Source organism: Myxocyprinus asiaticus, chromosome 1 (assembly GCF_019703515.2).
Source record: "Myxocyprinus asiaticus isolate MX2 ecotype Aquarium Trade chromosome 1, UBuf_Myxa_2, whole genome shotgun sequence".
In the NCBI taxonomy this organism is placed as follows: Eukaryota; Metazoa; Chordata; class Actinopteri; order Cypriniformes; family Catostomidae; genus Myxocyprinus; species Myxocyprinus asiaticus.
The window spans coordinates 53686433-53710156 of record NC_059344.1 but is presented as its reverse complement, the minus strand read 5'-3'; the positions used below and the strand labels follow the sequence as shown (position 1 = coordinate 53710156).

At 37.9% G+C, this 23724-nt stretch overlaps 2 protein-coding genes across 3 annotated transcripts in view; one reads left to right on the top strand and one right to left on the bottom strand.

Annotated features, from left to right (window-relative positions):
- The window catches only part of LOC127441195 (meiosis 1 arrest protein-like), a 64562-nt gene that overhangs the window by 35716 nt on the left and 5122 nt on the right, over positions 1-23724 (top strand). The window lies entirely within an intron of this gene.
- The window catches only part of LOC127441124 (docking protein 1-like), a 31862-nt gene continuing 10773 nt past the window's right edge, over positions 2636-23724 (bottom strand). For both annotated transcript variants that reach the window (XM_051698348.1, XM_051698341.1), the window contains 4 exons: positions 16898-17191; positions 15374-15464; positions 11796-11968; positions 2636-4468 (listed from right to left, as the gene is read on the bottom strand). In XM_051698348.1, the coding sequence (XP_051554308.1) occupies positions 3260-4468; positions 11796-11968; positions 15374-15464; positions 16898-17080 (1656 nt within the window). In that variant the 5' untranslated portion in view covers positions 17081-17191 and the 3' untranslated portion in view covers positions 2636-3259. The remainder of the gene's footprint in view (positions 4469-11795; positions 11969-15373; positions 15465-16897; positions 17192-23724) is intronic.

The window sequence follows — 23724 nt, the reverse complement described above, 5'->3', positions numbered from 1 at the left end:
ATAATACCTGTACAGTATTGTTTAAAACAAAGAGCTAAACTCAGACCCTCTGATTTACATAATTAATGTTTAATGAAATTGTTAAATAAAAAAGTAGTTCCTAAAATATCTTGGGGTGGGTGAGGGTTATATACTGTTAATTTGAATTCATTGCTATATTTATTGTTTATTTTTGTGTTTAAATATTACTTGTATGTTTTCAAAATTATATATTGCTGTTGTTTAATGTTTGTGGTTGTCCTTTTCAATGGGACCTTAAAAAAGAAATGTTTCTTAAAGTACAAATCATTTTCTTAAAGGAATCAAATCAAACAGGCCTAATCTATTTTCTGTGTCAGAATATGTAAGAATTATTTTCACAATATGATTGAAAATTGTTTTAGGGAATTAACAGTAATTAGACCAACTAATGGGTGATATTTCATAAAGAACTGCTAACCTTTGACTTTATCCCTATTTTAGGGAAGAATGTTGTTTTTCCAAAAACAATGTAAAAATTACTGGATATTACGTGGTTTAAAACAGTATAAATAATACAGTTTAATTACAATACATTAATGCTGTATTATTAACAGAAGATTTATTATTATTAATTGCAGTAATTAGCTTGTAAAACAAAATGTTCAGCTTAATATACACATTTACCAATACTGATACTCTTGAACCTCTTTGTCAGTTGTGCCTTTTATGTATTTAGTAATCCACATTTTGGGTGATTATAATACCAAGTTTATTTAGGTGTACAAATGTTATTTCAAACGGTGACACTGCTTAAGTCAAATTCTGGTAGTAAGACTAAGCATTTTAAGCAACCAGTTCACTTCCCCATCCTTTGCTTCACACCCCAGAGAGCAATAGCTCAGTTCTGTTTTCAGTTTGGTTATCCAAGCATTTAGTGGCCAGCGGAATGATAACATAAACGGAACATTCTAGAAAACAGGAACTAGCATAACATGAGAAGTGCATCCAAACTGAACCAATCTGCACCCTAAACTACAACTAATATGCAAAAACTGAAACTTTGATAATGTGACCTTTTTACAACACTAAAGCTTTGGTGGTAAAACGTGGCTTTAAATGGAAAGGATCTGCATTTAGCACGATGAAGCATGTTTACACTAAATTCTGCTTGTCAAATATTTTCTCAGCATGTTTGTAATATATCATATCCAACAAGAAATATCTGAAAAGACAAATAACGGTCAATCTAAATTAATGTTCCAGGTTCAGTACAAATTAAGCTCAATCGACAGTATTTGTAGCATAATGTTGATTAACAAAAAATTATTTTGACTCGTCCCTCGATTTTTCTTAAAAAAAAAAAAAGCCAAATTCTGGGTTACAATTAGACTTTACGATGGAAGTGAATCTAAAATTCTAAAATGACTGTAAAAATTACAATTTAAACAACAGCTCAAAAATTACATGAGTTTTAACAGAAGAATTAATGCAATTGCCATTTATAAAGTTATAAGCTTCACATTTCTGCTTTTAAACCCTACAAAAATTGGCCCCACTTCCATTGTAAGTATGCCTCACTGTAATCCAGATTTTTGCGTTGTTTTTTGTTTTTGTTTTTTAAGGAGGGACGAGTCGAAATTAATTCGTGGTAATCAACATTATGCCACAAATGCTGTCGATTGAGCTGAACTTGTATTGAACCTGGAACATTCTGTTAAGATGATATTGACTGCCAATGACAGTGTTAAGGGGGATAGTTCATTCAAAATTGAAAATTGTTATAATTTGCTCACCCTCATGTTGTTCCAAACCCGTATGACTTACAGTCTTCCGGGGAACACAAAAGAAGGCAGAATGTTAGCCCCAGTCACAATTCACATTTATTGCATCTTTTTCCCACACAATGCAAGTGAATAGCTAATGTGGCGCACATTCAGCCTAACATCTTTAACACGAGGATAAGTAAAGTTATTACATAATTTTCATTTTTGGGTGAACCGTTTCTTTAAGAAGAGAGAGCAAAGAGGCATTGTCAATGCACTTTTTTAATATCTTAATATCTACGTGTAATATGCTGTTTAAGCAGATAATGTCCCTCTGCATAATCCTGCATACATAGTATGGTGGTAAACTCTATGGCAGACCCTGGGCCAAATTAAAGTATTCTTTTGAAAAGCACTGTGCTCTGTCAACAGTTTCACAGCATTTCTGCTTAACTGCACTGCATATTTTATTAAAAAATAAAGCAAAGTGATGAATAGATTATATTTTTGCGGTCCACTCAAAAAAAAAAAAAGAAAAAACTTAAGCAGTGGAAGGGGAGACTGGAGAGAGGACAAAAGGAATTGAGTGAGAGGGCGAATGAGAGAAAATAGGACGGAACAGTCTGTACCTTCAACCCTGCCAGGCAGACACATTTAACTGCCATTTGGAGTAAGGCCCCAATGTTACACAGATGGTTAATATTCACTTCACATCAGGATTATCCCTCTGTTGTCAAATGCAGTTCAGGACAAAAGAGCATGAGGTGAATATGGGACAGAGAATAAAGGATAGGGTATTCAGGATAATTTCATGCCCTCTTAGTGACTCAAGAGACAGCAAACCAAGTCCAGATTTTTTTCTTGGAAGTACGTATATTTTCACAAGGAAGAGAGCATGAAGAGTCTTGGGACTCTCTTACTATAATATTTTATTATCATGTTAAACAACAGCACAGCTGCCGACACACACGCACACACACACACAGCAGCGGATTAGTATCCTTTCTGCTACAATCTTCATGCAAAAATATCCAAAGTTTGTTTGTGCAGTGACTGACCTTTTTGTCACTGCACATCAACCATTAAGTTGGATTTATTAGATAACATTTAGACTTCAACACTCAATACTTCTGCATGGGGAAATTATGCTTCATAATCTTTTACAGTTTTTGACATGCAATCTCAGATTTACAAAACAGGACTAATTTGTGAATTTGATAAGAGCAAAATGTGGCATATTCCAGTACAGGCCCTTTCAAAGGACATTATCCACATAAAAGATGTTGGGGTCTGTTTTCTATAGTTCTTTAGTCCACCATTGCAGCAAAGACAGCTCTAGCCCCACCATTATGTTTGTACAGCCCTAGCTCTCAATAGTAATTTTGGTATCAGCTGCAATCAGTGACTAAATTACTGATGAAACACCACTGTCTCCCTTGTGAACCATGGACATATTTCCTCCAACTATGGTTTTACATCTAAAGGGCTCAGAAAAAAAAAAAGACCAGACAGCTTTAATGTCTGCAAAGGTTAGGTCAAATGTCACCCAAGTTGTCATAGATGATGTCTGGAGTTTGCATGGTAGGATGCCAAGCATTTGCAGGAATCCTATGTCTAGGAACTTTACTGTAAAGCTCCATATTGTTACCTGCCCTTTCAGCACCACCACCTCTTCTACTAACTCCTCCAGCCCTACAGTCAATGACAACCCCTGTCAACCCCTGGCTGTTGCCACTGTTATTGTTGTTCAGGTTAGCACTGCCCTTACATTGAGGCAGTGGTGGAGGATCTTTTTTGGGCAGTACTACTTTGCTTGGCTTTGGTGCTGTGACAGGCTTGGGGCCTTTAAGTCTGGGCACAGGCAATGGTTGGTGAGCTTTGCCCAAATGAGGGACTGAATAATCATCCACATTTGGATTGTAGGCCACCTCATGACCTTGAGGCTCCTCCAATCCCCTGGTTCTCCAGGGATGTGTGTCCAACCACGCTTCGTCGTAAAGCGTGCTAATAGCCTGTGTAGTTGGAGGTCCTGCCCGTCCCTCTGGCTCATCATAAATGTGCTCTGTTGGACCACCATCTGCAGGGTGCCTGCTTCGCCCATCAAGTCCCAATGCCCCTGTCCTCCGCAACAATTCCAGACTAACCTGATCATAAACGTCTGCGTAGAATGGTTCAAGCTTGGTGCCCTGGTGGCGGATCCCCTCGTCGCCAGATGGCCTGAGGCGTGGGCTGGGAGTAGGTATGACAGTTTTGATACTATCCACCGGGTCAGAGTACAGACACTCTCCTAAACTGGGTGGCGGACGGACTGAGTCGGCAGGCTCAGAGTACAGGCTCCCCTGGTCCTCTAACGGTTGTCCACTTTTGGATCCACGAGGCATGGGAGATCGTGGTGGTGTCCCACCAACTGGAGCTGGAGGCTCTGGGAGGCTTCGGCCTTTTACATTTTTCCCATCGTTTTCCTTTCGACCAAAGACTCCATCTGCCGATCCAGGCTTGCTGCCACCAGAATCTCCATCTGGTTCACGACTGTTTCCCTCTGAAACTGCAGCACGAATTTGCAGGAGAGATGGGCAGTCACCATCTAATGATGGACAGCTTTGGTGTCGCTCTTCACCTTGGGCTTTATGCTCACGAATGGATTCTTCAATAATGTGGAATATCTCATTTCCCTGCTTTGTCTCGAAGGTAAAGTTCCCTGGCCCAGATTCACAGCGTCGCCCAGCATCAAAAGAGAACATAACCTGCAGAGCACATCAGAATTTTAAGAATGCATTTTTAACAATTTATCATTTATTTACATTTATCCTTATACATGGATATAACGGGGCTCCCACATGACTTACGTCAGTGTTGCCGATTCCAGATACATTGAATCCTAGGTAATGAATCTGCAGCTTCACTGTTGCACTTCTGTGAAGTGTTGTTACGCAGCGCTCAAAGTTCAGTTTAAACTTTGACCCTATTGCCGCTGACCTTTCGAAGCGGAAGCAAATTTTTGTTGAGACTCTTTATTTAATTAAATCACAGCCCTCACGGTTTGATAATCACACTGGGTCATATCGCGATTTAAATTTTATTTAGATTAATCGTTCAGCCCTACTTCACATAAACGAGTCCTCTATAATTTCTGCAATAACGAAGTATCAAAGCAGTCTGATACAGAAGTTTTTTCTCTTCCAAAAACATGTTTTTAGTGTAACACTAGCATTAGGCGATGTGTTTATATACGATGCTAGGGATAGGCTACCAGGGCTTAAGCCACCAAAAGTACCAGTGCTTCAGTATCAAGTTAATAATAAAGCTATATTTAATATCAAGTTATACATACATATATATATATATATATATACACACACACACACACACACACCGATCAGCCACAACATTAAAACCACCTGCCTAATATTGTGTAGGTCCACCTCGTGCCGCCAAAACAGCGCCAACCCGCATCTCAGATGATATTCTTCTCACCACAGTTGTACAGAGTGGTTATCTGAATTACTGTAGACTTTGTCAGTTCGAACCAATGGCCATTCTCTGTTGACCTCTCTCATCAACAAGGCATTTCCATCCACAGAACTGCCCCTCACTGGATGTTTTTTGGCACCATTCGGAGTAAATTCTAGAGACTGTTGTGCGTGAAAATCCCAGGAGATCAGCAGTTACAGAAATACTCAAACCAGCCTGTCTGGCACCAACAGTCATCAATGCGATTATGTGATAGCAGTAGTGCATAAAATCATGCAGATACGATCAGGAACTTCAGTTAATGTTTACATCAACCATCAGAATGGGGGGAAAAAAATGATCTCAGTGATTTGGCCTGTGGCATGATTGTTGGTGCCAGATGGGCTGGTTTGAGTATTTCTGTAACTGTTGATCTTCTGAGTTTTTCACATACAACTGTTGGGCCTCATGTATTCAGACAGAAGACAAAGGCAGGCCTAACAGTCGTAAAAACCTAACTCAAGCCCCCATATTCCATGTCGTAAATCTTACTGATAAAAATCGTGCCAAAATCAAACAAAGGGAGTCCAAAACACTACAAATCCATGAAGCCTTGCTCACTAAAGGATCGAACTCTCAACTCCTATTGGATGAGGCACACAACAGAACGTCCCTCAAACATGACATCATCAGGAGTTGAAATACCTCTGAAATGCTTCCAGAATTCAAATCCTGCGACTTTGTTCACCGAATATAGACGTAGCTCTTTGCTGCTCTCAGGTGCAACCTCGTGGCACAAGGAAGTAACGTCCAAATTGAAACTGTGGCCATACAATCTCCATCTCGCTGGACGAGTTGAGATTACTCTGTGTTCAACCGAACACTCTAACGGATCCGAAGGAGACCGCCGAGCAATTCGCATCTTCATCTGTTTGCCTACAGAATGAAGAGATTAAAGATTTCTCTTCCATCTGCAATCAAGTTGACATTTCTGAGTTCTCCGCCAGCCCGCCGAGAATCAACAGCCGTACCACCCGCCGACAGAGCGAGGAAACGGCCTCCCGTCATCACCCTAGCCTCAAGGAACCGGGTCAGAGTTAAAGGACGGAGGAAAACACATTCTACCTGTGTCCTCATGCGATTCAAGAGGTTTACGCCTGGGCAGAGATAGAATATTATAGTGTGTTATTCTTGTGTTTCAAGGTTTTTGCTTGTACAGTTTACGGATCGCCATATCCACTCATTATTAATACTCAGGGTATTAATTATCACGATTTTGTTTTGCTGTATTGTGGTCCAACCAAATTGGATTGTTGTGCAATTTCGCCATCGCGGGTGAGACCGCAACTGAGTTCATCCATTAAAGAATCAAATAACGCAGGACTGTTTACGAGCCGTCCACCGCGTCTCTGAGCGATGAACTAAACAGCTGCTTTCTCTCCCACGATCGTGAAATCAGCTTTAGGGCTGTCACTTCCCTCTCTCTCTCGTACTAACCACGCACGCGACCCCTCACAAACATTCTGGCACACATTTTTGGCTCGTAGATAGCTTAAATGCTAAAGCCCAGCTTTGTCCCTAAGCTATAGTACAAGCGGATACACGCGGTAACTGGTAGACGCCATCTCCGCCCCCATTCGCGGTCATATTCCCTGGCTGGAAGTCTCGCTGGAAGTCTCCACGAGAGTCACGTCCGCCATTTTGTGCACGTCTCTCCTTACACACACACACACAAACACCTTATGTGTTATAGGATTATTTTATTTCCATATCTAATCATATCACTGTTTAGTTTGTAGTTGTAAGTCGGAAGTTTATTGACTGCACTGTATTAATTATTAATTATTACTGCATAAATAAACTTTGTTTATATGACAAAGAGAAGTGTTTTGGTTTGTTTTGCATACGCCTGTGTCATGCTGACGGGATGTCAGTGCTCGGATTCAAACCTTCATTCATTGTTTTTTCCGGAAAATCGATATTCTTCGGATGTTGATTTTCCTAAGAAAACAATCTAATATTGAGACTGTTTTACTATTTGGTTATTAGTCCCTGATTTCAGGGTGGTACCCCGTCAATGTTAATTCTTATTAATATTCTATTGATTTTTGATAATCAATAAGCTAGTGTTAATTTTAATTAATGTTTCATCGATGTTAACAATTAACGATTATCTTTGATAATTGTTGATTTAAAGGATTAAAAATGCTAACATTGATTTTCATCAATGTTCTATTGATTTTAATAATTAATAATTATCTTTGATAATTATTAATTATTACTAATAACCACACTTGCTCCTAAACGTAGCACACTACATTTACTGGAGCCCCATATGAGGTTTTAATGAGTTAGATCCAATTAGTTAATTTAAATATTAATTAATAACTACAGAAATAATTTTTAATTATTTCTGATAGTAACACTGATCTAAACAACCAGTAAAGCCCTACACAACAGTCTCTAGAATGTACTCCGAATGGTAACAAAAACAAAAAACATCCAGTGACTGGCAGTTCTGTGAACGGAAATGCCTTGTTGATGAGAGAGGTCAACAGAGAATGGCCAGACTGGTTCGAACTGACAAAGTCTACGGTAACTCATATAACCACTCTGTACAACTGTGGTGAGAAGATTATCATCTCAGAATGCTATTCTGATATGCGGGTTGGTGCTGTTTTGGCGGCACGAGGGGGACCCACACAATACTAGGCAGGTGGTTTTAATGTTGTGGCTGGTCGGTATATTATATATATATATATATATATATGTGTGTGTGTGTGTGTGTTGTCAAAAGTACCGGTACTTCAGTTCCAAGTCGGTACTAAAATAAAAAAAATTTCCGATACCAGTCTTTCTGCAGTACCGGTAGTACCGAGCACTGACACTGTCCGTTACCAGCAGGCAATATGACTGACACACAGACTTAATCTGAATGCATGGTCTGTTACTCATTTTACACTGAAATGGACAATTAATCCAAATGACATGTCCTAGTGAGTTTTATTAAACCGCTGAAGGCTGCAATCTTAGTGTGGATGATATGCATACTTTAAATCAATGTATAAATCTGACCGCTCATACTCTAGAAAATCCACAGGCATTAAGAATCATTCACGTTGTTTGAGATGACAAAGCAGAGCATTAATCCACTGTGAACCATGCAGCACACGTAACTATATATTTATATACTTAAATCACAGCATTTGCACTTTAATATCAACTCAACTTTATTTATATACTATTTAAAACAACAGAGTTGACCAGAGTGTTTCACAGTAACAGAATTTAAAACATAACATTTCAAAATTACCACATACACAAACACCAGTAGTCTAAAATACAAACATTTCCTACATGTGTCCTACATTTCATTTGTCAGACTCAAAGGACAGTGTAAACAGATGAGCTTTCAGACGTGACTTAAAAGTCTGGGGGTGCTTCAGCAATGCTGGAATCGGGCAGATTCATCTTTGTGAAGGACGCATGAATAAAGCCACATACAAGGTTATCATGGAAGAAAATTTGCTTCCTTCTGCTCTGACAATGTTCCCCAACTCTGAGGATTGGTTTTTCCAGCAGGACAGTGTTCCATGCTATACACCCAGGTCAATCAAGGTGTGGATGGAGGACCACTGGATCAAGACCCTGTCTTGGCCAGACCAATCGTCAGACTTGAACCCCATTGAAAACCTCTGGAATGTGATCAAGAGGAAGATGGATGGCCACAAGCCATCAAACAAAGCCGAGCTGCTTGAATTTTTGCACCAGGAGTGGCATCACTGGTAGAGAGTATGCCAAGATGCAAAAAAGCTGTGATTGAAAATCAGGGTTATTCCACCAAATATTGATTTCTGAACTCTTCCGAAGTTAAAACATTAGTATTGTGTTGTTTAAAAATTAATATCTTTGCATTATTCGAGGTCAGAAAACACGGCATCTTTTTTGTTATTTTGACCAGTTGTCATTTTCTGCAAATAAATGCTCTAAATGACAATATTTTTATTTGGAATTTGGGAGAAATGTTGCCAGTACTTTATAGAATAAAACAAAAATGTTCATTTAATGATACCAAATACTGCCTCAATTCAAGACAAACCTGCTGTCTTTTTGGGCGGCTGCTTTTCAGCACCCATGCGAATGAGCGCACATACAAGAAGAGCACTTAAAATTTCGGCTTTCAACAGTCTACACGATCAAAACTGCCTGTCTTGGTGAGATAACAGATACTCATTGTTCATCCATCCAGATGCAGTAAGTACCAAATATTAAGATATATAACCCTGTAAACAGTGAGTAATATATCCAGAGATGTGCTTGAGGAGTTTTTGCAAAACTCTTTTTCTAAGACACGATGCCATGAACCTTGCAAACGTTTTTCTCAAAAGCACCTATTTTAGCCTATTTACAGCCTACTACAGGGCTCTTCAACTACTTTCTTGCGGGGGCCAGATTATCCAGATGAAATTGTTTTCCCATATTTATCTTAGCTAACACTTTCATCGCAAGTAACATGCTACTTAACAAAACACCCTTAATACTGTGCATTTATTCATATTAAAATAGTCACAGGGTATACTGTATATTGAATTATAATTTTTTAAGGTCTGACCATAAATTCCTTCATATGATCTGGCTGAAGAACAAACATGGCTTATACTGTAACAAATATTTTCGATCAACGTTTCTTTGGGGGGTAAAACATAATTTTTACATTTTAGGGCTATTGTTTACAAATTATTAAAACTGAGAAACATTTAGACCTGCTAAAGCCCTCTCACAATATCAACTCACGTATGAAAACAATGGTCATATAAATTGTCGTGTTTACTTAATACATTTAAATTTAATTTTCTTTTTGAAAAAAAAAAAAAAAAAGAGAAAATGTCTATTCTTCTATTTTCTCTATAAAGTATCACCTATTCAGTGAGGAAAAAATTAGTCCTGCAAATATTGTGAATTTGCACACAATAGCCAGTGCAGGAGCCATTTTTTTGTGTAGATAATCATTGGCAAAAGAAGAACAAGCTGAGTTGATGCTGTTCGTGAGTGAGATGGCTGACTCACAGCTGTACAATCGGGATATTTGCAGGTTCAGTTTCACGTTATAATTTTTTCAAGCCCTACAGACCCTGAACAGATTAGACACGATCGTTTGACAGTTCAAGAATAGTGAAAAACAGCAAACTTTTCAGCGCATTTTCTTTTAAGTTTCAGTTTTCATAATCGATTGCTTTTGTTGCCTGAGATGTGCATATGTGCTGACAACATTTCTGTCACAACTGTGGTGATCATTTTTTACATTTGTAGATTTGACTGCACTCCACACAACTAAGTAATTTTATATAAATACATTTGATTGAAAATTACGTGATCAAATGCTCACTTAAAAGGTGTGATCCATCTTTAACAAAGCAGTGTAACTAAACTATAGCCAGAGAAGCTTTAACACGCGCTCCGGCATGGACAACTGATGATGGCTGAAAGCTGTTGCACGTGCCAATGAGCGTTGTTAACTCACCGCCGATTGCTGAGGCTCGCGTCTATGAACGCTGAGTTTTGCACAGAGCACGCTCTGGTATTTCAGATGGCGAGACAGTTTGATCAAAAATCAGTCGGAGGGCCAGACAAAGATGATTTGGGCCGCCAGTTGACTAGACCTGGCCTACTATCTTCTAAATTATCTAAAAATAGCCAACGAATCAATAATAAGCTATGAAACGGTTAATTGTACACAATGTGAATTCAACTACGGAAAGCCGCAGAGGACAAAAATTGTGTTAAAGTACATAGTCATAAAAGCACACAACTTCGAATCTTTGAGCATATTTGAAGCTGATACAAAAGTTAGATGGACCTTTTAGTTTTAGTATTACTTAAAAATTAACTTTATAAATGACACCACAGATGTAACATTTCAATATTTCATTAAAGGATAGCCCCATACATATCCACAGAAGTCTGGGCTAAGCCATGAATATCCACAGATCCTAGAACTGCCCCTGGGTGTGATGACACTCCCAATGCAAATCATGTGAAAGCCCCTTTAGACTTGCTCTATGGACCAACCATTCTTTCTTTTAAATGAACACATCAGCATCGAAAAACAAAACAAATGGACGCTTTTTAAACCTTTTTAAACCATAATAACCTTAATTCAGCAGTCATTCACTGCATTAGTCCTGCCTTCCACCCACTCATAAGGGAGAGAGAGGAAGGCAGTTACTATGGTAATGACAGGAAGCAGAGTTGGAAACAACAGTAGCCTAAGTTCCTGCTCTAGATTGCATTTGTAGTATGAGGCCATCTGTCTGAAACAATTTTGGGTTAAAGCAAACAGCCGTTAGATTATTTTAGACACAAACTGTGTGCAGTCTACATGTTCACGTGGGTGTCTGAAAGCTATAGACAGAGTCAAGGCTGAGACTGAATAAGACATTGATCAAAGTTAAAGTTCCCATGCTAACTCTAACTGAAGAGGTCCAATAACATTACATGACTTTAAACCTCTTCCACAAATGTAATGCATTTTATAACATTTAGAACACATTGATTTTTACATTGGTTTGAAGATATCCAAGTATGCTATAAACCAGGAAAATTCAGAAGTGACTAACTCACCCGGTCTCTTCCATAGCGACGGAGGAGTTTGTAGGGCCATACCAGCAAATCCTTTTTAGTCTTGGGCTCCTTTAGGATAAGGCAGTCTATATTAGCCCTAAGCCAGTAATTTCCAGAGAGACCACAGCGCTCTGATGCTTCTGTCCTCTGGACACTCACCCAAAATTCATTAACTGCAAAATTTGGCAAAGGAAAAGTCAAGTTAAACTCAAACAAGTGTGTCGGTAAGATTTAACTTTTGCGCTCATGATGTGTAAAACTGAAAGTTCTCTGAATCTCAGGAAATTAGCCAACACTGGCCTTTTTAAATCACTTAGGAACAATCCATAATATAAAAAGTACAGGCAGGATGTTTTTCATTTGTTGGGTCTTGTGCCATTTCCCTGCTAAGTTCAGTACAGCTAATGCTTATACAGTTGTGTTCAAAAGTTTGCATACCCTTGGAGAATTGGTAATATATGTACCATTTTTAAAGAAAACATGAGTGAGCAGGCAAAACACATTTCTTTTATTTCTTATGGGATTCATATTCAACTGTAGGTTATAAAAGAATGGCACAATCATAAAACAAAACATGGCAACAAAGAAAAAAATGAAATGACCCCTGTTCAAAAGTCTGCATACCCTTAGTTCTTAATACTGTGTATTGTCCCCTTTAGCATCAATGGCAGCATGCAGTCTTTTGTAATAGTTGTCTATGAGGCCCCAAATTCTTGCAGGTGGTATAGCTGCCCATTCATCTTGGCAAAATGCCTCCAGGTCATCCAAAGTCTTTGGTCGTCCTGCATGAACCACACGTTTGAGATCTCCCCAGAATGGCTCGATGATATTAAGGTCAGGAGACTGTGAACTCCAGAACCTTCACCTTTTTCTGCTGTAACCACTGGAGGGTCAACTTGGCCTTGTGCTTAGGGTCATTGTCGTGCTGGAAAGTTCAAGAGTGTCCCATGCGCAGCTTTTGTGCAGAAGAATGCAAATTGTCTGCCAGTATTTTCTGATAACATGCTGCATTCATCTTGCCTTCAATTTTCACAAGATTCCCTGTGGCTTTAGAGCTCACACACCCCAAAAACATCAGTGAGCCACCACCATGCTTCACAGTGGGGATGGTATTCTTTTCACAATAGGCCTTGTTGACCCCTCTCCAAACACAGCGCTTATGGTTGTGACCATAAAGCTCTATTTTGGTCTCATCACTCCAAATTACAGTGTGCCAGAAGCTGTGAGGCGTGTCAAGGTGTTGTCGGGCATATTGTAACCAGGATTTTGTGTGGCATTGGTGCAGTAAAGGATTCTTTCTGGCAACTCGACCATGCAGCTCATTTTTGTTCAAGTATCATCATATTGTGCTCCTTGAAACAACCACACCATCTTTTTCCAGAGCAGCTTGTATTTCTCCTGAGGTTACATGTGGATTTTTCTTTGTATCCGAACAATTCTTCTGGCAGTTGTGGCTGAAATCTTTCTTGGTCTACCTGACCTTGGCTTGGTATCAAGAGATCCCCGAATTTTCCACTTCTTAATAACTGATTGAACAGTACTGACTGGCATTTTCAAGGCTTTGGATATCTTTTTATATCCTTTTCCATCTTTATAAAGTTCCATTACCTTGTTACGCATGTCTTTTGACAGTTCTTTTCTGCTCCCCATGGCTCAGTATCTAGCCTGCTCAGTGCATCCACGTGAGAGCTAACAAACTCATTGACTATTTATACACAGACACTAATTGCAATTTAAAAAGCCACAGGTGTGGGAAGTTAACCTTTAATTGCCATTTAAACCTGTGTGTGTGTCACCTTGTGTGTCTGTAACAAGGCCAAACATTCAAGGGTATGTAAACTTTTGATCAGGGCCATTTGGGTGATTATCATTATGATTTAAAAAGGAGCCAAAGAACTATGTGATAATAAATGGCTTCATATGATCACTATCCTTAAATAAAAGACATTTTTTTTGCACGATCAGTCATGTTTTCAAAATCAATGCAATTTCTTGAGCACAACTGTAGCTCTGCTTCTAATCAGAGACTACAAACAGTGAGCGATTACACTACTTTCTCATCAAAGTGCCTGTCTAAATGCTCCCATGCAAGCAGATAATTAATACAATTCTAAAATGAGTGGCTCCACTGTAATCTACATTCACCATCTTACATTTTCTACATTCATAACTCTGGATTGGTTTAAACCAAAATACCAACAGATGACACTGGACGGGGCATCAATAATTACCCATACATGCCACACTCTCTTGCACACTGCCACTTGTTGCCATGCCAGAAAAGGTATAATTGAGATATTATATCAGACTCAAGCATTTTAAAATGTCAGCTCCCACCCTCATTGAGGAAGTCAGTGTTGCCCTTACTAAAAACAGAAGTGATCGCAAACTGTTTCCGCACAAACATCCAAGAATGCGTAGCAGGAGCATGAGTAAGTATATGGACTTAAGTGGACTTAACGGGATAGTTCACCCAAAAAAAGTCTTAATTTACTCACCCTTACATTTGTTTCTTCCATGGAACTCTATAGGAGATATTAGGCAGAATTTCAGCCCCAGTCATGATTCATTTTCATATAGAAAAATACATGGAATGAAAGTGAATGGTGACCGAAGCTAACATTCTGTCTAATCTCCTTTTGTTATTCCACAGAAGAAAGTAATTTGGGTTTGGAACAATTGCTTGGGCAACTGATTACAGAATTTTCATTTTTGGGTGAACTATATTTTTAACAGTGGCTCCTTGAATGTTTACCTCTCATTGCACTAGATGTAGTGAGTGTCAGCCATGGAGGAGGGGGTAGGGGAAATGCCTGAGATTCTGCTCTACTTTCTGTCCTCCTCCATTGCACTTGTTAGCCCTTTGCCTCTTTCACTCTTCTGTGATTAATCTAATTAAAATGAGTAGGATACAACCAACTTTGGAAACATCTCTCTGGAAACATTTCTCTCCTAATCCATCAAGTACAAACATTTCATTTCTGCAATGTGTGACTAACAGACCGGGATTTGCATCCAGTCCATTTGCATCTAACAGACGTTCCTGTCTCTTCACTAACCTTTTTACAGTAAAACTGTTTCTCACATAGTGATGGTTGATTGAGGTTTAGTCATGGGACAGTGGCAAAAGAAGTTGCCCTTCTATATAGAAACCAAAAAGTTGCTAGACAGTGCAGGTGACATCACAGGTCCTACACTTTGAGAAACGTATTGCCCATTATGGAAATGAGGAGTTCAAGGCCAGAACAGCTGTGTGGTGTAGCACGTGGATCTGGTCTGGGTGTGCATTTGTGTTTTCATATTTGACTTGTAATACAAAATAACTGTCACCACATTTAAAACAAGCCCCAAAAGAGATTGTAAGCTATGATTAAGAAGGAAAATATAAGTGACTAAAATTTCAGAAAATAAGGCAAATTACAATAGTGTTGTGCCATAAAATACACACACACACACACACACACACAAAAAAAAAAAAAAAAACAGCTGGCCACCTTCTGTCCTTATAAAATTGAAACAACTGTTAAAAACACTTCAAGGGTGAGTAAATTCATACTATGCTGCATGTCCTTTCTTACCTTCTTCTCTGGAGTAATAAATTAGATTTTCTGCCATTTGAAGCTTTTGCTGTCCATTGGAATCAGAACTACCAAGAGAAGGACTTCCTCCCTAAGAGTGAGGCAGACAAAGAAAGTGAGATGCGGAGATAGATCTATTTACACCTGGTATTAAGATGCACTTCGCAGGCATTCAATCACATGTAGTCAGCATTAAATAAAGGTGTAAAAGGGGTCTAAAATGTTTTGTGATCAAATCACAAAAACCACATACAGAGGTAGTCAAAAAACATACGTTACAATATCACATTTGAGGTGTAAATGCTAATCCATTCTAAAGGCATCCTGGACAGAAACAAAACGCCATCCCTCCCTTGTTAATTAACCACTGTGCTAAAACAAGAATTTAAACTATGCCAGTTACAAGCGGCTATAAAAGGAATTAACTGACAGATCTGAACATTTTAAAAAGCGGTTACAAGCACGAGAACTTCATGGATCTTCTTCAGTATGTCCAATATCAACATGCAGGGACACAGATTACAACCACACACACTATATCTAAAAGCTCAGGTTAATAAATTTTTTCCACTAAAATAACAGATAATTCTGCTAAAAAAAATGTCAGATTACATTTAAAGTTTTAACTGCATATGAGAGAAACAGCACACCAACATTTACTCACTTTCTTTGTCTTTTATGACTTTGTTGTTGTTAATTAGTGATTGAAGTATTTCATCAAGAAATCAGAGAGCCTCTCCTTGAAATCCAAACACAAGTGGTCACACATTTAAGCGACCAGGTGTAAACAGCGATGTATCTCGCCTGACCACATTTGATCGGATTACCCGGGATGCATCTTAATACCAGGTTTAAATGGGATCTAAGTATAGGGGACAGCTTTGTTATTCCCTTTGGAAATTCCCAACATGTCTGAAATGTACCTCAAGTTAACACTTCACTTCATTTAAATGCCACAAAACATGGTTCTAGATTTATCAATGTGTAAAAGAACATTTATTGTTAAAAAAGAAACATGCAATACTTGATTTATAGTCTTACTTATAGATTACATTTTAAAATCATCCTTTTTTTTTTTTGTTAATTGTGATATTATTTTCTTGACAATTATGCAGCCAGCAGATTTTTGTTAAAAAGGAACATTTTGGCCAGGTCAAATGGAGTAACCCTAAGAAAAATTCATGATATTTGTAAAAAAAAAAAAAAAATGAAAAAAAAAACATTTTTAACAAATATTAGAAAACTGTTTTGAAATTAATTAAGTTGTGAACGTGTGTATTTTAATACCTTTTACTTAAAAAAACTTGACATTCAAGTCATTAAATCGTTTTTTTTGTTTGACCAATACATGTTCTTGACAGGTTTCATCATATACAATCAAAAGGAGCCTTTCTTTGTATCACAATCCTGTATCTAAGAAACAGGTCTTATTTTTTTCCAAACTTAGTGGCAAAGTTACTGAGCATTTACCACATTGAGGTGATAAAAATTAACCATTAAAAAGTTTCCATGATGTCATCTTACCTGAAAAGCGATTTCACACATCTTCTCCACCCACTCATTGGTAATGTGTTTCTCTGCTGCAAAGACATAAGTCTTGTCATTGGTCTCAACACAGAAGGCACACATGTTTTCTTTGAGGCAGGTTTCAGTGACAGCAGGGAGTATGCTGATGCATTCTGAGAGACGAATTATCTTCTTGTCCATTTTCTTAGTGCTGGGTTTATCGCTGGAGCTGCCTGAACAATCATAAAACTCTAGCCGTGCAATGCCGTTTTGACTGGCTGGGTAGAGTACGAACCAGTTCTTCTTCCATTTCTAAAAAGAAGAGAGAGAGGGAGAAGAGGACTGAAGGATGGATAGAATGAAATAAGTTATCACAATTTTACACTCTGATAAATATTTGGCAGTGTCTTGTGCACAGGCTTGGACGGTTCCAAGTATTATCGACTTATGGGTCTAGAACAACTGCAAATGTACACCCACAACACTTGAGAACAAGGCCGCCAGTAAGGGGGGACAACTGGACTGCACGGAAAGACTGTTCCATATTGTATAGCGCATCTAAGTGCCTTCAGCGGGAGATGCGGATATAAACACAGAGACAGCGCACAACAGCGAAAGCTGCAGGGCAGCGCACGTTGATGAAAGAACTGTCTGCACTCCCCTCAATAGTTACCATGCACAAGCGCCACCCCCACCCCCCCAAGTATCGGCAGTATCTAAAAAGAGTTAAAATCATTAATTTAAGAGTCCAGTTGTGTCTATTTTCACTGCCGACATGTTCTCTGAATAGCATGAAACATTTACCATAGCAAATATAACCTATTTTCTAGACTCAGAGATGAATTGTAACAAACCTGCTATGACTTACTAGATAAAAAACACAAATATCAGAAATGTTATAATTAAGGATACACAACCTGTCAGAAAATGATATTATGAAATATCATTCAGGCAAATCTTAATGGCAATAAAAAAAATAATGAGAGTGGTGAAATATCAGTCTTTATGCAAAACCTTTATTCAAAACAAAGCTATATAGCGACATCAACTTGTACTGTATTTATCATTCACTCCATAACAAAGTAATGTGTAATTTACTTAAGCTGAATCTAGGCCATTGAATTAAACTGAAGTTGTGACAGTTTTCATTTGAATCATATTATGGCATATAATGTAATTTATAAAGCGGCAGTGGGGCTATTGGGTCTATCAAATCATTGAAAGGTGCGAGGTCACTGTACTGTTGGTTGTTAGATGGCGTTCCAACTTGTCTGCAGTATCCAGCTCTATCAGGAAGCAGATCATGCTCCGCAGTCTACATTCTCTCTGGTAGTCACCATATCATGTCACTGCTAATTTAAAGTTAAACTCCGGTCAATTTTGTCACATTTTCAACAGTCAATGTTAGAGGTCAACTGATATATCGGATTTACCAATTAATCGGGCCGATAGTTGCGTTTTTTAACTATCGGCTATCGGAAAAAATCAACTCTGATATTTTTTGATAGTTATTTTTGGTTTAGTTTCTCCGTGGCCATCGCTGGAGGGTTCTACATTCTGAACCCCGAGTTTCTACAGTATATCGGCATCCTCTTGAGGTTAAATAAAAAACAATCGCTGACTCCGTGTGGACGCTTCAAATGCAGGTTTAAAACATTGACAAAAGCCTAGGTATGTATAAACGTTATTATTATTGTCATGGTACAATAATCAATCATTCAAGACAATCAAAGGTGGTTTTTTTAATTAATTTGTTTATTACTAATCACTGCACTGGAGAATTGCATTGCCGACAAGGTGGAGAGGACGGGCAAATGTAAATTATCTGCTTGAATGGTTAGAACAATGTTAAGTCAAGGATGTAAACTGCTTACCATTCCACTTAATACGCTGTTTTGAATAAAAAAAGTCACTTATGAATTTGTGCAGATCCATTGAGGGTTTTTTTTTTTCAGGGTTGAGGGCGTCCAATTTGTTCCAGTCAGATAATAAACATGAGCGCTCCAAAGAGGTTATGTTTCCAAGTGAATTTATAAGTTAATTAGCAGTAGTAAATCCATCATTAATTCCAACCTTATAAGAATATGCTGAGTTTTTGTTTTTGATCGGCCGTTCATCTGCTTCAGAAGTCCAAGCGCAAGCACACCTTGTGTAAATGCACATGCACAGGAACAGTTTTATAGTTTTCTGTTTTATAGTTTTTTGTCTATAAAGTTTCCCAAACTTTTCTCCACACACAATTTTATGACGTAGTTATGTACAAAAAAGTTAAGAGCAAGGTCAAATATATCCATCTGAAATAATTGTTATGTAATACAATGTGGTCATGTGAGGGCACATATACTAGAGTCAATGCATTATAAAATTACCTTTAAAAAGACAAGACTTGGGTTGATTTTATTTCTAGCCCCTTTTCTTTCTCCCTTTCTTGTACATAATTTGTAGATTTAATATGACAATAAAATAATATAATATAATAAATATTGTCAGTAGTGATGAAACATACAGTTGCTATTTGGCTTTCTAAGGCAGTGTTTAATGTTACTGCTGAACTACAAACACATTTGACCTGTAATACTTTCATTAATTTCAGATGGCAAAGGCTTTGAAGAAGGTACCAGTGTGGGAGAAATTTCTTGAAGTATTGCAATTGCAATGGAAAGTAATACTTACTAAAGTTTAGTACTATTTTACATTGAGTGGAAAGTTTTCATTCATATTATACATTTTTAAAACTATTGGCCGATTAATCAGCTATTGGTCTGTTTTCCCACCTTAATTATCTGTATCGGCAAAACCTACTATTGGTCGACCTCTAGTCACTTTTGCCACAAATAACCACAAATCACCAAATTAATAAATTACTTCTGGTCAGTTTGTTATTGAAAAAAAAACGGCTATATCGATATTTACGCATTGTATCGATAACATTGGATCGTTGGTTATTGGATCGATGCATCAATCCAGATCGATGGATCGTTACACCCCTACATCTCATATAATTTAGCTAATGACAGCATACTGTAATATGGTACTGAAATTAGCAACAAGATGATATCGTACCGTTTAAATTGTTTTCGTTCACATTATACAAGTAAAAATTTCCTTTTGTTTTGTTCTGTGTATAGTGTGTCCAAAGATGAGATCCACACAAGTCCGTTTTCATTTCATGTCTCCTTTAATATCCTTTCTGTTATTTACAGTCAGTTGGTGATCAAAAAGTAAAAAATAAACATTCATTCTAATCATTGCACGGATGAGGGAAAAACCACCGTGAAACTTCTTTCTTGTTAATGTGTGCTGCGCTCATTCAACCGTAAACATTTTCTGGCGGAGCTGCCTGTTCTCTAAAAAGAGACAATAACATTTTAGTGCTTGTTATGCATATCAATGTAAATCGCTCAAGCGCATATAAACAAACATGTAACAAAATTTAGTAATGTTGAAAGTAGGGTTGCAGCAGTATACCAGTTTCACGGTATACCACGGTCCCTCAATATTGTGGTGCACAGACCTCAAAACTGATGTGACCAATTTAAATTCTAGTGAGACTTTTCTAGTTTAAAGTGTTATGGAGAAAGTCAAGTTGAACCTCTCAAACAGTAGGCAGCCCTGACATGCCAAACAGCACTGAGGAGGAAAAGAGCAACACTGTGCTATGCGCTATTTTTCTATTTTTTATTATTATTATACATCACCTTTACAAAATTGTCACGATTTTACATGAGTAAAAGTAACTGTTATATTATGAAAAATCATTTTATATCAGCAGTGGCAGTTGTAGTTAGTTTCAAGATGTGTTTCAGCTAGTATTTATTTATTCATAAATATAATAATTTGTTATTATTACTACTATTATTCAAGACTAGCTACACTGACCTAACCATGGTAATGAGGAGCCTTTCCTCCTGTGTAATGTGTACGTTCTGTTTGAATTAAGTTTGAAATTAAGAAACAAACGGGATAATAATGGGCTCATATAAGTAAATATGCTCTTCAAATTTTAAAAGGGGGGAGAGAAAACTTCCCGTCACTTTTGTTGTTGATGTCAACAACAAAAACAGTGTCACTTGATGCATGTCCTTGAAAACCATGAACAAATCTAAAAACATTAAAGGAAATATGTTTTTACTATGGTGGGTCACCACATGATTTCCAATGTAAATTTGGGTCCTGAAGCAAAACCAGTTGAGAACCACTGAGTTAAAGGTACAGACATGAGCAATCTGGCTGTGCTGGTGCGCACCTGCAGTATATGTTAACTGTTTATAATCATAGGACATTAAGCTCACACTGCTGATGTTATTTTTCACTTAGTAGTTAATTTAACATGTTACGCTAACATGTAAACTAACATGCTTTAGTTATATAACGTTATAGTTACATGCAATTTTTTTTATCATGTTTATAAAACGGTTTATAATTATAATTCTGTTAGCTTTATTTATTCTGTTTATTTTATTTGTTTTCAAAAGGGAGACTTTTTTTTGCACATACTTCCATTAAAAAAAAATGGTTTCGCACACAATTTATTTTTTTCTATTATATCAATATGTCAGTTGTTAATGTAAGTGTACTATCTCTCTCTACATGGAATGTAAATGGGTTGGGGCACCCCATAAAAAGAAGGAAGGTTATTACTTTTCTTAAACGTAAGAAATATGATATAGTGTTTCTTCAAGAAACACATTTCTCCCCGCAGGAAGCTGAAAAATTTGAGAAGATACAAGGTGGACATGTTTTCTTTAGTACTGGCACAAGTAAGATCAAGGGAGTCATTATATTGGTAAATAAACATCTACAATTCAAATGTCTCAAGCAGATTAAAAATAAATTAGGAAGAGTGATTATTGTTTTAGCTGAAATTCAAGGGCAAAGGTTGATTTTGGCTAATATTTACGCACCTAACGCTGATCAGGGCTTTTTTATAGATCTTGAAGGGATGTTGCAAACCACTGGCACCCCTCATGATATAATATTGGGAGGAGACTTTAATCTTTTGATGGACTCAATCCTTGATCATAGTGAAGCAAAAGTGTGTAAGCCCCCTAGAGCAACACTGACGCTTCACAGGATGTGTAAAACTCTTGGTCTTTCGGATATTTGGAGACTTCTGAACCCAACTGGTAGGGACTATACATTTTTTTTCATCAGTCCATAAGATTTATTCTAGAATAAATTTTTTTTTTTTTAATATCCAAATCCCTCATTTCATCTGTTGTTGATTGCTCAATTGGAAACATCTTAGTCTCAGATCATGCCCTGGTGAGTTTAGAGGTGATGCCACATATAGAGAAAAAGAAATCATATAGTTGGCGCCTTAATGTATCCCTTCTGCAAAATCCTGATTTCCAACAAATGTTAAAGACTGAAATCAGTGTTTATATGGAGACCAACTGGTCCTCAGTATCCTCTGTGGGCATGGCTTGGGAGGCACTTAAAGCGGTTCTTAGGGGCCGGATCATACAGTATGCCTCATTCATCAAAAAATCCAAAGCACGAGAACTTGTGGAGTTGGAAGGAAATATTAAAAGTGCCGAGGCAGAGCTGAAGCGCCGTATGTCAGCTGATGGCCTCAGAGATTTGACCCAATTGAAATATAGATATAATACTATTTTGTCACGGAAAGTGGAGTTTTGGTTATTCAGGGCAAGACAATCATACTTTGAGTCGGGGGTACAAAGCAGGGAAGCTTTTGGCTAGATATATAAAGCAGAGAGTCTTTTTCTACCATTCCCTCAGTGAAATCTGCTGGTGATGAAATATTTACCTCAGCCATTGATATTAATAATGCCTTTAAAGAGTTCTATATTGATCTTTATAGTTCCACCTCTTCATCTACTGATGAAGATATTAGAAACTTTGTGGAACCATTAGATCTTCCTAAACTGACGATTGAGCAAAAAAACGCTCTTGATTCTGAGATAACCTTGGAAGAGTTTGACGAGGTAATTAAGTCCCTACCTACTAGCAAGGCTCTGGGGCCAGATGGTTTTGCTGCAGAATTTTTTAGATCCTATGCTACAGAACTGGCTCCACTTTTGTTAGAAGTTTATACTAAATCATCAAAGAACGGAAAGCTTCCTCCAACCATGACACAAGCCCGGATCAGTCTGATTCTTAAAAAGGACAAAGATCCAAACGAGTGTAAAAGTTACCGTCCAATTTCCCTGATCCAACTAGATGTAAAAATATTGTCAAAAATTTTGGCTAATTGATTAAGTAAAGTTATGACATCACTTACACATATAGATCAGGTGGGGTTTATTCGGGGTTGCAGCTCTTCTGATAACATCAGGCGTCTCATCAATATCATGTGGTCAGTAGTGAATGATCAATCTCCAATCGCTGCCATCTCACTTGATGCCGAAAAGGCGTTTGATATGGTAGAATGGGATTATCTTTTTAAGATTTTGGAAATATACGGGTTCGGGAGTACATTTATTGGTTGGATTAAGTTACTATATTGACACCCTGTAGCAGCGGTACAAACAAATGGATTAATCTCAGATTATTTTACTTTGAATAGGGGCACTCGGCAGGGTTGCCCTCTTTCCCCATTATTGTTCTGTCTTGCCCTGGAACAATTAGCAGCCGCGATAAGAAAGGAGGATGATTTTCCAGGGGTGGCGGCGGGAGGTGTGCCGCATACGCTTCTGCTTTACACAGATGATATTTTATTATTTGTCTCTGACCCCACTAGATCTTTGCCTTGCCTCCACAGAACTATTAATTCCTTTTCCAAGTTCACTGGATACAAAGTCAATTGGGCTAAATCCGAAGCTTTGGCTCTGACAGCGTACTGTCCAGTAACGGCTTTCCAGCCAGGCACCTTCCAGTGGCCC